Source organism: Podarcis cretensis, assembly GCF_951804945.1.
Source record: "Podarcis cretensis genome assembly, chromosome: 12".
NCBI classification, from domain to species: Eukaryota; Metazoa; Chordata; class Lepidosauria; order Squamata; family Lacertidae; genus Podarcis; species Podarcis cretensis.
Genome location: NC_137181.1, coordinates 29179084 through 29191726, shown reverse-complemented (window position 1 = coordinate 29191726; position 12643 = coordinate 29179084). Strand labels below are relative to the sequence as shown.

General features: G+C 42.9%; 1 protein-coding gene across 9 annotated transcripts in view; it reads right to left on the bottom strand.

Annotated features, from left to right (window-relative positions):
- The window catches only part of DYNC1I1 (dynein cytoplasmic 1 intermediate chain 1), a 240409-nt gene that overhangs the window by 92674 nt on the left and 135092 nt on the right, over positions 1-12643 (bottom strand). For all 9 annotated transcript variants that reach the window (XM_079948171.1, XM_079948163.1, XM_079948167.1 and 6 more), the window contains 2 exons: positions 4398-4560; positions 2632-2731 (listed from right to left, as the gene is read on the bottom strand). In XM_079948171.1, the coding sequence (XP_079804297.1) occupies positions 2632-2731; positions 4398-4560 (263 nt within the window). The remainder of the gene's footprint in view (positions 1-2631; positions 2732-4397; positions 4561-12643) is intronic.

The following is a 12643-nucleotide window of genomic DNA, read 5'->3' as shown; positions in this document are numbered from 1 at the left end:
TCAAAGGTGCATCTTGAATCCCATGGGGAGACTACCTGGCAGGGGGACTAATGTGGGGTGGAGGTGGGTTGCAGACAGCAGGCCAGGATAAAGGCTAGGTGGGGTTTTGTGTGTGTGTGTGTGTTTTAAAAAACAGTTTGCTCCTCACATTTCAGCAGTATTGGACATCTGTTTTTAATGTTAACAGAAGCTAATGGAATCGTAATGTCTAAACTATGCCTTTCATTTCATATCAGGATTGCCAACTTTTTTATGGCAGAGCTCTTCTGCCTTTGACAGCTGCACAACAAACAGAAAGCTAGCCTCATGACAGGAAAAGCTTTAGTTGTTTAATTTGTGCTTATCACTTATCATTAAATAACATTTGAGCAGGAACTATTGTAGTATACAGATAGGGTTGCACGACATCCTTCAACAAGGTCAGTACCTATAATTTCCCCATGTGAACAAGCCAGACGGGCTCCAAAGATAAGGGGGCCTTTGGCAAAATGTTATGTGATGGGCCCTCTCCTATGTAGGTGGGCCTCAAAGGGCTAACCTGGTTCCAGGCAGTAACAATATTGGGGGCAACTGATCTGATGTTAGCAGCCCAGGGTTGCTTGGGAATTCTTTAAAGTAAAAAGTGTAGTTTTGAAATCTGTGACTGAAATGGGCAGTTTTGAAAGGTTCAGTCCACCATATTGATTCAAAATGGCACCCAATTTTATCCAAACATTGAAATAAACCTGCTTCTTGATCTCATGAACCATCACACAAAATTTGGTTGTGCTATCTTTCCAAACGGAAAGTGAGGAGACAAAAAACTTCAATTAAGGCAAAATTAAATTTTACAACTTTCCAAAAGTTACAGTAGAAGCATAATACTATCCACCATTCATCGCCATCATGGTGATGCTCTGCCTGTTGCGCTCTCTCTCTCTCTCTCTCTCTCTCTCACACACACACCCTTTCTAGCAGAATTCCATTCGGCTTGATTTGTGTGAATTCCAGCATGCCTTTGATAAACTGTGCACTGTACAGTGTAATGTTATCACAGTGTGCTCTGATGCCTCTGTCCTACTTAGCTGTCTTTTGCACTCCAGAGGTCAGAGGTCAAAGCACTCCCTTTGACGTAATGCACAGTGACACTGAGAGCAGTTAAGGTGTACATCCAAGAGGAATAAAGCTTCGGAGGAGAGAAGTTGAGCTGGGGCCACCCCAGAACAAAGCAACAGGAGACAGAAACATGCTTGTGCACCTGGGGGCACAAACAATTACATTTTTTGGCAGTTGCCTTCCAGTTGACTTTATCTCGCTGTCCCGGGAATACAGTAAATGCTGCTTGTTAAAAACCTATCAGATAAGAATTCCATGTAATTTCCAGCTCCTTGAACAGCCTGAGATAAGTGTTTCCTCAGGCTGCTTTCCCAGTTCTGAACAAATCCACATATGCTTACTGACCACCCACGTGCCATCGCATACCTGTTGCAAAATGGATTCGATTAAGACGCATAGATGCTTAAAAAAATTCCCTTTAAATGTAGCTGTGGTCATATCTCATAAGCATATTACTCCAAGGTCTGCATTATCTTCCTCAAGCAAGCTATAAGTTTGAGGTTCGGACAACGTATTTATTGAGCATTCATCCTGATACGCTTGCACAAAGCTTACATGGAGGTTAGATTATATCTATTAAGCATTCGTTCCAATTTCTTTGCAGGGAGGTTATATGACAATGAACATTCATCCTGCATTCACCCTGGTTTGATTGTGGGCTGTTTATACACCTTCCCATTACTCATTTGTTCATCCCACACTTTTCAATGCATTCCCCCATGACTTTTCTAACCAGAGAAAGTCCATTTCCTTTTAAAAGTGGATTTGTTGCACTAGGGTGACAGAGCACCTTAATTCACTGTGATTCCACAAGCCTTATTTCCCTGGCATGTGCCTGAATACCAATTTAAACAGTCATGGCTTCCCCCAGAGAATCCTGGGAAGTGTAGCTTCTTAAGGATACTGAGAGAGTTATTAGGAGACCCGTATTCCCAGAGTGATTTAACAATTGATCACTCTGACAACTGTAGCTCACGCAGGGAATAAGGATCTCCTAGCAATGCTCAGCACCCTTAACAAAGCACAGGATTCTTTGGGAGAAGCCATGACTGTTTGAAGTGGTACGATACTGCTTTAATTGTATAGAGTAGATGGAGCCTTCGACTGATGGCGGCTCCCTGACAGAGGTCTTTCACATAGCATACTACCCAGTTTATCAGTCTTTTTAAAATGGAGATATAATACCAGGAGTTGAATCTGGAATCATCCACATGCAGGGGATGTATTCTACCACTGAGGCATGGTTCCTTTATCAAAGTCACATGGTATATATACGAATTGCAGAGCGACTTTGGCTTGTGGCAAGTGCAGTGACATGTTTTATTTTGCCGCCAATCTTGGGCCATTGAATATTATGGCATGTAACAAATCTCCCTCAGATAGCAGCTTGCCATGCAGCATTTGTGGTATCGGGGAAAGTGGTTCAAGAAACAAGTCTAAGAGCTTGGAACTAGTAGCACTGTTTCGTTTCATTTTCAGACTCTGCCAAATTATGTATATCCAAAGTTGGTGTGCTTTTGTAAACACAAATCTTACCTGAAGGGACCAATCCATACAAGTGACAACCCGGTGCTTAGACCAGTGCTCATCGTAGAACTGACGGTTAAAGGAAAGGTTAGCTCCAGCTTGGACATCTCTGTATGGGTTTGAAAAAGAGTTACACTTAAAGTTGTGGTTGGTTTACAATTCCAGCCTTGGCGTCAGCAGCTGGCATGCTAAGGCAGATGCTGAGGCTCCAGTGACCCAGTTTGTGCCCACCACAGATGACTCTTTCCCTGGGCTCTCAACACTTGGCAGCTGGTTCTGCAGGCCTCCATTTTGATTTTCCACAACGCCCTGGAAAACTCATAATGTCAGGTCCTCCAGGGCATTGTGGGAAATTAAAATGGTGGATCAAACATAAGAAGGGACCCAACACAGGGCATTTTGCCCAGGTCTCACTTTGCACAATGCCAATTGTTTTAAAAGATTTCCAATCATTTATTTCCCCTACTATGTTTCGTTAGCTAGTTAGTGTCTTGGGGCATCTTAAGACTGTGACTTCTCTGCAGCCCACCCTGAAAACTATTTTGTCTGAAGTAAAAATGGAACGGCAAAAAATATTTCCTCTTTAACATAGTAAATCCATCCCTGTGTCAGTGTATGCCTACTGTGTCAATGCTGTGCCTGACCAATACCTCATGTTGTCCCCAGTACAAATCCGCATACATTATTCAAGGCATATAATTGACCCACGTGGCAGAAGGCCTGAAGCGACACTGGACACTTCAAAGCACCTGCATAGTTGTCTCTTTTTTTAGTTTGTTGCACCTGACTTTAATTGTGAGTAAGAGTCAACCTAATAAGACATTCCATACTGTAGGCTTCATGAATGAAGCTTGAAAACATACCACCTCCAGCAGGTAGCAGAGGGCAGTAAAAATATTTCCCGCTGCCCCTCTGGAGACCCTCAATGTTGGTATTCCACTGCATATTTTGGAGCTAAACCCAGGGCTGTAGAAACCACCTCCAATGTGGAGCCAAGCCCACCTTAAAGGATTAATTTTTTTTGTCTGTAACTAGAAGCTTCACATTAAGCCAACTATCTCCGGAAGAGGAACTTTAAGGGTGAACAGATGAATCATATTATACACGCTCTCACACATTATAGCAGCTATCTGTTGTGCATACAATACTGCACCGCCACAACGTTTTCAACCATAAAACATCTTGGGTGCCTTGGCAGGAAGGTGGTTTATAGAAATGTCATAAATACATGGATAATAAACAAAAGGGTTCGATATAGAAGAATGCATTTCACCACTTAATCTAATTATCGGTCTTTAAAATATATAAATTACTGGAGTTTGACACTCTGCCACGGAAATGGGCAATGTCAGGCCTGGAGTCCGAATGCAGCCCTTGATGGCTCTCCATCTGACCTTCAAGACTCACCTCAGGCCATGCCCTTCAAAGGCCCTACTCTGAAACCTCCCTGACTGCTTTTGCCTGGCTGTAACCTATTCTTGAATTATGAGAATGCCTCTTGCCTGCCTAGATGGATGGCAAGATGTGGATGTGCATGTGAAGGAACCTCTGGCTTTTACATGGCAGGACAATAGCATACTTTTGACATTGGCCGCACCCACGTTCGTCTCTGGCCACACCCACTACTAGCATATGGTTCCCCCCAGGAAGGCTGCGCATGAGGGAATGTGTGTGCCTAGGACTGAAAAAGGCTCTTCCCTCCCACTCTAACACAAATAGCATCCATTTGTTTGTTTGCTTTTTATCATGTTGAAAATAATAAAATAAAGACTGACCCATCTTTCTCTTCCACATCTCTGCCACCATAGTCAAAGAAAATGTCAGAATCTTCAGCTAGCGCTCTCTCAATCACACGTATCGTCCGGTCAAAAAATATAAGGAACTCTTCTGAGTGGAGAATCTGCTGCTTTTCTTCCTCTGTCAGTTCCCTGGGAGGAGCTTACAAAAGCATATTGGCAGCGTTAATCCCACAAGGATTTAAATATCTCCAACTGAATTAAACAAAGTCTTCAGGAAAGAAAGGAAATATTCCTATGAAAGTCATAGCAACGTTGGCAGGGTCGAGTGGTTTGCTTCCTTCTAAAGAATTACTTCTGAATCCTCTCTGAATGGACAGCTACGTAATCTTAGAATGCAGCCTCTATACAGAAGGTAGCCTATATCGTGCATATTTATTATTCCGGAAAAGAAAATACTTAGGATCCAAAATAAAATAAACCCCACGTTCAGATTTCAGGAAACATTTTTGACGGATGTATGTTGCAAAACTGAACTTGGAAAAGCATGTAACGGCATTTCACAAAGAAGTGCTCTTTTAACACAGAGACCAGTTTCAACCGAAGCTTTTAAAAAACATTCTCAGCCTATTAAAAGGCATGCTTTACTTCACTGTATTTAGGTTTCTTAACATGAAGACATAGGACCCTTCTAGAGTAGGGTTCATTTGGTTTTTTCCATGTGTACTCTTTCTGTAACAAGTCACTGGCACGATAATAGCGCATTAGTGGTGGCTTTATACTGGATCATCCACACATCATACTGCTTTATCAGTTGTTCTGTGACGCTTTCCCAGTGTTAATTGTATTATTGCCTTCTGGGGGTGGGGGACATACTTGTGATATAGTGCATGAAAAAGTGTGAAACATTTGTGGTTTGGAAAGCTACAGAATTTAAGCAGGAAACTACAGGGCACGAACCTATTGCAAATGAAGCAGTGTGATTGCTCCAAAACCTCTGCAAGTACAAATGGTATTGAAAACTTGATTGTGAATAGCATCTCCAGTAACACCATGAGCTCAAATCATCATGAATGTTCAATCAAAAGGGCATCTGGAGGGGCCCTTAGGCCAGGATCTTAAGGGCCAAAAAAAGATGCAGGAATGTAGCTCAGTGGTAGAGCAAGTGCTTTTCATGCAGAAGGTTGCTGGTTCTGTCCTTGGCCTCTCCAAGTGGAGCTGGAAAGATCCCTATCTGGGATGCTATTTCTAGCAGATGTCATTGGAGAGGAAAATATTCATGCCTACTTCACGAGAGCACACAACTTTCTTCTCTTATGCTCACCACTTCCTGAGATGATTGAACATGATGGGTTGTTTTCTGGTCCCTTATGTTTCCCTCTGCTGCAATAAAATAAAATGCCTTCTGTGTAGAAGTTTACAAGCCAATAAAATGAAATGAAAAGCAGCATACAGCAAGAAGGCAGCTCTTTCCAAGATTTAACCAGATTATTGTTTTCTATGAACATCTGTGAGATGCAACTATTCCGAAAAGGTACAGAGTGGCGTTCTTGGGGAAACCCCGTAACAATGGAACCTTATTCCCACTGGGAGCCTTCTAGGCCCAATTTTCTGGCAGTGTTAAAAGACCTTTCAATTTAAGCACACAAGAAAATAGCAGGTAACCATACTGGTCCATGGGAGGGGAAGGGTGTGTGCAAAAGTTAACAGTAGGGTAATAGGTTTAAATGGCTTTACTAGAGCCAACTAAAACATCACAAAGTAGTGAGAAATCTTCCTCAGATTTCTCTGAGTTCATCAGAACTCAGAATGGATGTTAAAATGGAGAGTGAGGGTGGATAAAAAGATGTTCCTAGGCATGGTGGAAAAGTTCCAGTCTTCAGCTTGTAAAAGGAAGTAGAGGAGATTTTATTAGATGACAAAGGTTCTGTAGAACTGAGGTGGCATCTTCATCTTACAAAAAAACTGCCTAAGACTTTTCTTTACCAGGTTCAGGAACATCATTTTGGTTTGTTGTTGCTCTTATTTTTACTATGTATTTTGTGGTTTTTATATTGTAACTTTATGTTGTGAATCGCCCTGAGATCTGAGGATGAAGGGTGGTAGACAAATTTGTCAGGGATGCTGAACCTCAGCCCTGAAGACCAAACGTAGCCCTCTAGGTCTCTCTGCCCAGCCCTCAGGACTCGTCCTAGGCCACACCACCTCTCTATAGTCCTTGACTGGCACTCCTGGAAGGCCCTCCCCAACGGCCCTGAACTGTGATCAAGCTTCTTGCTTGCCTGCGTAGAATATATCCTACTATACAAAGCGAATGGCCCTACCCACCATATAGGACTCACAGAGAATGTGGCCCTCATGCTGAAAAAGGTTCCCCACTTGAAAAAGTTTCCCCACCCCTGCACAATGTCAAACCATGGCTTAGTATGAATACACAGGGACCAAGAGAGGAGATCACAGCCATTTTGGTTCTCCTTTTCTCCTCCTTCTACAGTGTTGTATGACCAATGGCCAGAGGTGAAGGGAGAGCCACATAGGTTCCTGATGCTCATTCAGGTGACCCTACTGCTAGGGATGGAATGACCTGCCAATTCTGGTTCTCTTTGTTCCTCATTTTTCCAATCTTAAATTCAGTTCTTTTTAAAAAAGAAATCCTCATGAAAATTCACCAGCATTTTAGTGTGAATTTCTCCTAACAAATACGTTTTTATATATAATTTTGACTAACATACAAAAGTAACTTTCCCTGATATGGTGTGGTTTTATATGTTACTTCCACTAATATCTTCATTTTTATGCAGCCTTTCCCCTAATATATGCATTTATGCAAACAATGCTTGGTTTGAGAACTGCATCACAAAATTCAGACAAGTGTGAATTTTGAAGGATGGCTAAGTTTCAGTTTGCATATTATTTCAGGAAGTGCAAATTTGATAGATTTGGTTTTAAATGTAGTCTGGATAAAATACCTCCTCTATCCCTACCTACAGTAGATGTTATCTTGTGGTTATTTTGGATTCTTATGTTTACTCAGAAGAAGTTCTATTGTGTTTAATGGTGCTTTCTCCTGAGTATATGAGAACAAGATTGCAGCCTTTGGGGTGGGAGGTAGAAGAAAGTTTGCAATTCTTCACCCATTTTTAAAATATGTGCAGAGGCTGCAACAGAAGCATAAAATATGATGGGTTAAAAACCAGGTCCTATTTAAGACTTTGGCAAAACAGCCTTTTATTTCACTGGAGCAATGACTGCATGCAATATGTAGCCAGAAACCACAGGGAACTATCTGCTATACATAAACACAAAAACATAATTGTTTTAGACAGTGTAGCAAAAAGTAAATGAGAAAGAAAGCCAGAAGACTCATTTATTACACTGCCCTAAAAAAAAAAAGAGAGAACAAGATAGCACTATGCCAACCCAGAATTTACATGATATTTGAAAATCTCAGATTGTAGTTAGTCTAGGTGTTATAAATGTATCTAACACACATAATTACATGAAACAAAAAGAGGGGTAAAGATGCACTGTCTTGGATTCAAAGAACCGAGTGTAGTTTTTTGCACACTCGTTGAGACTTTGCTACCATTCTTCTTTATTAATTTAGAAGAGTTCTAACCAACAGCAATTTGAAAGTGGGCTACAACTAAAACCGTTTCAAAATTCACAGTGCAATTATTCTTTTTTAAAGGCAGGATAAATCACAATTAGCCAACTTAAAAAAACACGAATGTTGGCATTAGATCGCATGGAAAGCCTGGGTGAATAAGCAGGTCCTGGACTGTTGTCTCATGGTGCTGCCATGTCACAGAGGAAGAGAGACTAAAGTTTGGGTGGCGCCACTGAGAAGGCTCCCGCCTGCCACGTTGCCAAAGATGCCACAGCCAAACCAACTCTGCTGGTAGATTTCAACAAATGGGCAGATCTATATGAGAGAAGGCATTCCTTGAGGTATCCAGGCCCAAGTTGTATATGGCTTTGTCAGTCAGTGCAAGTACCTTGAACCAGGCTCGGTAGCAGATAACCGGTGTTGTTATTTCCAGATTGGTGATATATGTTTGCAGTAAAGGTAAAGGTACCCCTGACTGTTAGTTGCGGATGACTCTGGGGTTGCGGCGGTCATCTAGCTTTACTGGCCGAGGGGGCTGGCGTACAGCTTCCGGGTCATGTGGCCAGCATGACTAAGCTGCTTCTGGAGAACCAGAGCAGTGCACAGAAACGCCGTTTACCTTCCCGCCAGAGCGGTACCTATTTATCTACTTGCACTTTGATGTGCTTTCAAACTGCTAGGTTGGCAGGAGCAGGGACCAAGCAACGGGAGCTCACCCCGTCGGGCAGATTTGAACCGCCGACCTTCTGATTGGCAAGTAGGTCGCCCTCAAAGAAACATTTCTGCCACATTCTGCACTGGCTGCAGCTTCCTGAACAGCCTCGGGGCAGCCCCATGCAGAATGCATTACAATAGCCCAGGCTAGAGGTTACCATGACCCAGCAGGGCAAGGCTCTCCCCGTCCAGGAACGGTGCCATGGTGGTCGTGAAGTCCCAGGTTGGTGCAGTCAAGGTAGCCTCGGCGTGAACGTTGAAGCCTCCCAGAACAATTGTGCTGGGATCCCTCCAGCATCATGCCTGAGACTGCCTCTGCCACCTCGGGTAAGGATGCCCCTGGGCAGCAGGTTGGGTGGTATACCAGCAAGTCTTTCTGGTCCAGTGTTGGGTACAATTCCTCAAGTCTTGCACTGGAGCAAAAAGGTAAAGGAGATAGGATTCCTAGGGGTAATGGTGACTCCTGCCCCAGACTTCCAGGTTGGGCTGGTCCTGCATCAAATACCCAGCTGAGCAGAGCTGAGTCAGATCAACTCCACCCACCTTGTACAGACAGGTTTTGGTACTAAATGCTGAGTCAGGACCCTCATCCACAATCAACCGGAAGTGTTCAAGCAGATCAACCAGAAATATTAATAGTCCTGCTCACTTTGCTAAAATTAAATGTAGATTGAAGATTGTCCCTATTTTCAAAAAGGGGGAAAGAGAGGACCCAAATAATTACCGCCCAGTCAGTCTGACATCAATACCATGGAAGATTCTGGAGCAGATCATTAAGCAAACAGTCTGTGAGCACCTAGAAAGGAATGCTGTGATCACTAATAGTCAGCATGGATTTCTGAAAAATAAGTCATGTCAGACTAACCCGATCTCGTTTTTTGACAGAATTACAAGCCTGGTAGATGAAGGGAACGCAGTGGATGTAGCCTACCTTGATTTCAGCAAGGCATTTGACAAGGTGCCCCATGATATTCTTGTAAAGAAGCTGGTAAAATGCGGTCTTGACTATGCTACCACTCAGTGGATTTGTAACTGGCTGACTGACCGAACCCAAAGGGTGCTCATCAATGGTTCCTCTTCATCCTGGAGAAGAGTGACTAGTGGGGTGCCACAGGGTTCTGTCTTGGGCCCGGTCTTATTCAACATCTTTATCAACCACTTGGATGATGGACTCAAGGGCATCCTGATGAAATTTGCAGATGACACCAAACTGGGAGGGGTGGCTAACACCCCAGAGGACAGCATCACACTTCAAAACAACCTTGACAGATTAGAGAACTGGGCCAAAACAAACAAGATGGATTTTAACAGGGAGAAATGTAAAGTATTGCACTTGGGCAAAAAAAAATGAGAGGCACAAATACAAGATGGGTGACACCTGGCTTGAGAGCAGTACATGGGAAAAGGATCTAGGAGTCTTGGTTGACCACAAACTTGACATGAGCCAACAGTGTGACGCAGCAGCTAAAAAAGCCAATGCAATTCTGGGCTGCATCAATAGGAGTATAGCATCTAGATCAAGGGAAGTAATAGTGCCACTGTATTCTGCTCTGGTCAGACCTCACCTGGAGTACTGTGTCCAGTTCTGGGCACCACAGTTCAAGAAGGACACTGACAAACTGGAACGTGTCCAGAGGAGGGCAACCAAAATGGTCAACAGCCTGGAAACGATGCCTTATGAGGAACGGCTAAGGGAGCTGGGCATGTTTAGCCTGGAGAAGAGGAGGTTAAGGGGTGATATGATAGCCATGTTCAAATATATAAAAGGATGTCACATAGAGGAGGGAGAAAGGTTGTTTTCTGCTGCTCCAGAGAAGCGGACACGGAGCAATGGTTCCAAACTACAAGAAAGAAGATTCCACCTAAACATTAGGAAGAACTTCCTGACAGTAAGAGCTGTTTGACAGTGGAATTTGCTGCCAAGGAGTGTGGTGGAGTCTCCTTCTTTGGAGGTCTTTAAGCAGAGGCTTGACAACCATATGTCAGGAGTGCTCTGATGGTGTTTCCTGCTTGGCAGGGGGTTGGACTCGATGGCCCTTGTGGTCTCTTCCAACTCTATGATTCTATGATTCTATGATTCTATGATTCAACGGTTTTAGGGATTTATTAGAGCAATGGTGTTGGCAAGATGGGCTAGCGAGTTTCATAGTGTTACTAATTAGTATTTTGTTTTCTAGGGAAAAACCTATGCTTTTTTTTAAAGTTGCACATATACAGAGCATTTTTATTCACATTGCTTCTTGAAATGAAATGTTGGTGTGACTTGAACAATCCGAGGTTCTTTTAAGTTAAAAGGAAAAAGAAAGGAAAGTTCAGCTCCCTGAGCTATAACAAGTTTTTAGCCCAGAGCAAATTTTTATGGCTGGGTTATAAAATCCTTCAAAAACAAGATTCATAATGGAAGTGCTGACACAGGCTTCAACTGCTATACAGAAGTGTGAATGGCGCCGCTATAATATCTATTAAGGATTCTTTAAAAGTTGGGATTGGGGGGGAATAGTGTCTCTTGCTTTGCATAAAAAAGAAAAGAAAAGAAACCAGAGGACTTTATGCCAACATAAACATGCATTTAACCCATTATATACTAATTTGCAGGAAAGCCCTTAATTCTGAATAAGCATTGCAGAACCCAGTACCAACAGGAAATGTTAGTCTAAATTCCTGTTTTGCCTCTAACATGTTTTTAATCACTTCCATGAAGCGCGCATGAGGGTTACAAAGTCAGAAAAGGAAGGGATTGTATGAGGGAAGCAAATGTGATTATGCGATAAAAACGAGAGCAGAGAAAAATGGAAACCTTCGTAAGGAAGACTCCTGGTGTTGGTATTTTCTCTTAGTTATTTCTCATGCTCAGGCTGCTGTCCTAGTCACAGTTGCCTGGGGGTTAAGCTCCCTTCAACTCTTTGGAACTGACTTCAAAGTTAATGTGAGCAGGGGGGAAAGTTGGTTGCTTCTAAAATCGTGTGGCTTGGCCTATGCGGTAATTCCAATAGTTCCAGAGCTAAAGCTGCTTAGTCTTGAAGGAAAGGCACTCTGCACATGCTCAGAGAAACACAGGAAGCTGCCTTACACTTAAGTCAGACCACCACTGGTGCATCAAGCTCAGCGTATACAATGATTGGCAGCAGCTTCCCTGGGTTTCAGACAGAAGCCTTCCCCAGACCTGCCTGGAGACGTCGGCAAATGAACCTGGGACTTTCTGCATGCAAAGAAGATGCTCTGTCACTGAACTACAGCCCGTCTATCTTTTTTTTTTATGGTTGCTGATTCATATGATATGAGCTCAGGCCTTCATAACAGAAGCCACAAATGGTTCTATTTTAATTTGCAATCAATTCATTAGGAGCGCCGCAATTAGTGGACATTTGGCGTTTCACCTGTCTCCTCAGAACGACAAAAGTACCTTTTAAGTGTTTATGCTGTCAGTCTCAATTCATTCTCCCTCCCTCCTGCTCCTATGATATTAACACTCTCGCAAAGTGCTGTCATATCTGAGTCAACAACCGTGCTTCCTTCAGAATTCTGTGGTTTGAGTTCCTCAAAAACTGTTACTATCGAAAACCCGAGAAAACCACCCTATCCAGCTACCCTTTGCCTCAGACCTGGCTTGACTAGACAAGAAGAGGAGCCAGTGGCAACATGAAGCACTTCTCCTAGACTAAACTATAACAAAGAAGGAGTTGATGTTAGTTATGGCTCTCCTTCAAATTCAACAACAAAAGTATACAAAGGGCGCGCTTGCAAGCATGCGAAAAAAAGCCCACTAAAATAAATATATATCTTTCAGGAGTCTATTTAGTTTGGCTTTTAAAAGTATTCGCGCATAATCCACAATGTCGCCTTCCAGAGATATCCAAATTAGGGCTGCTTTTATGTGGCAACAGGAGGAAACATGACACAGATCTCAACCAAAATTGAACGGCGGATACCGTATTTAACGGCATTGTTCTTGCTGCTTCCT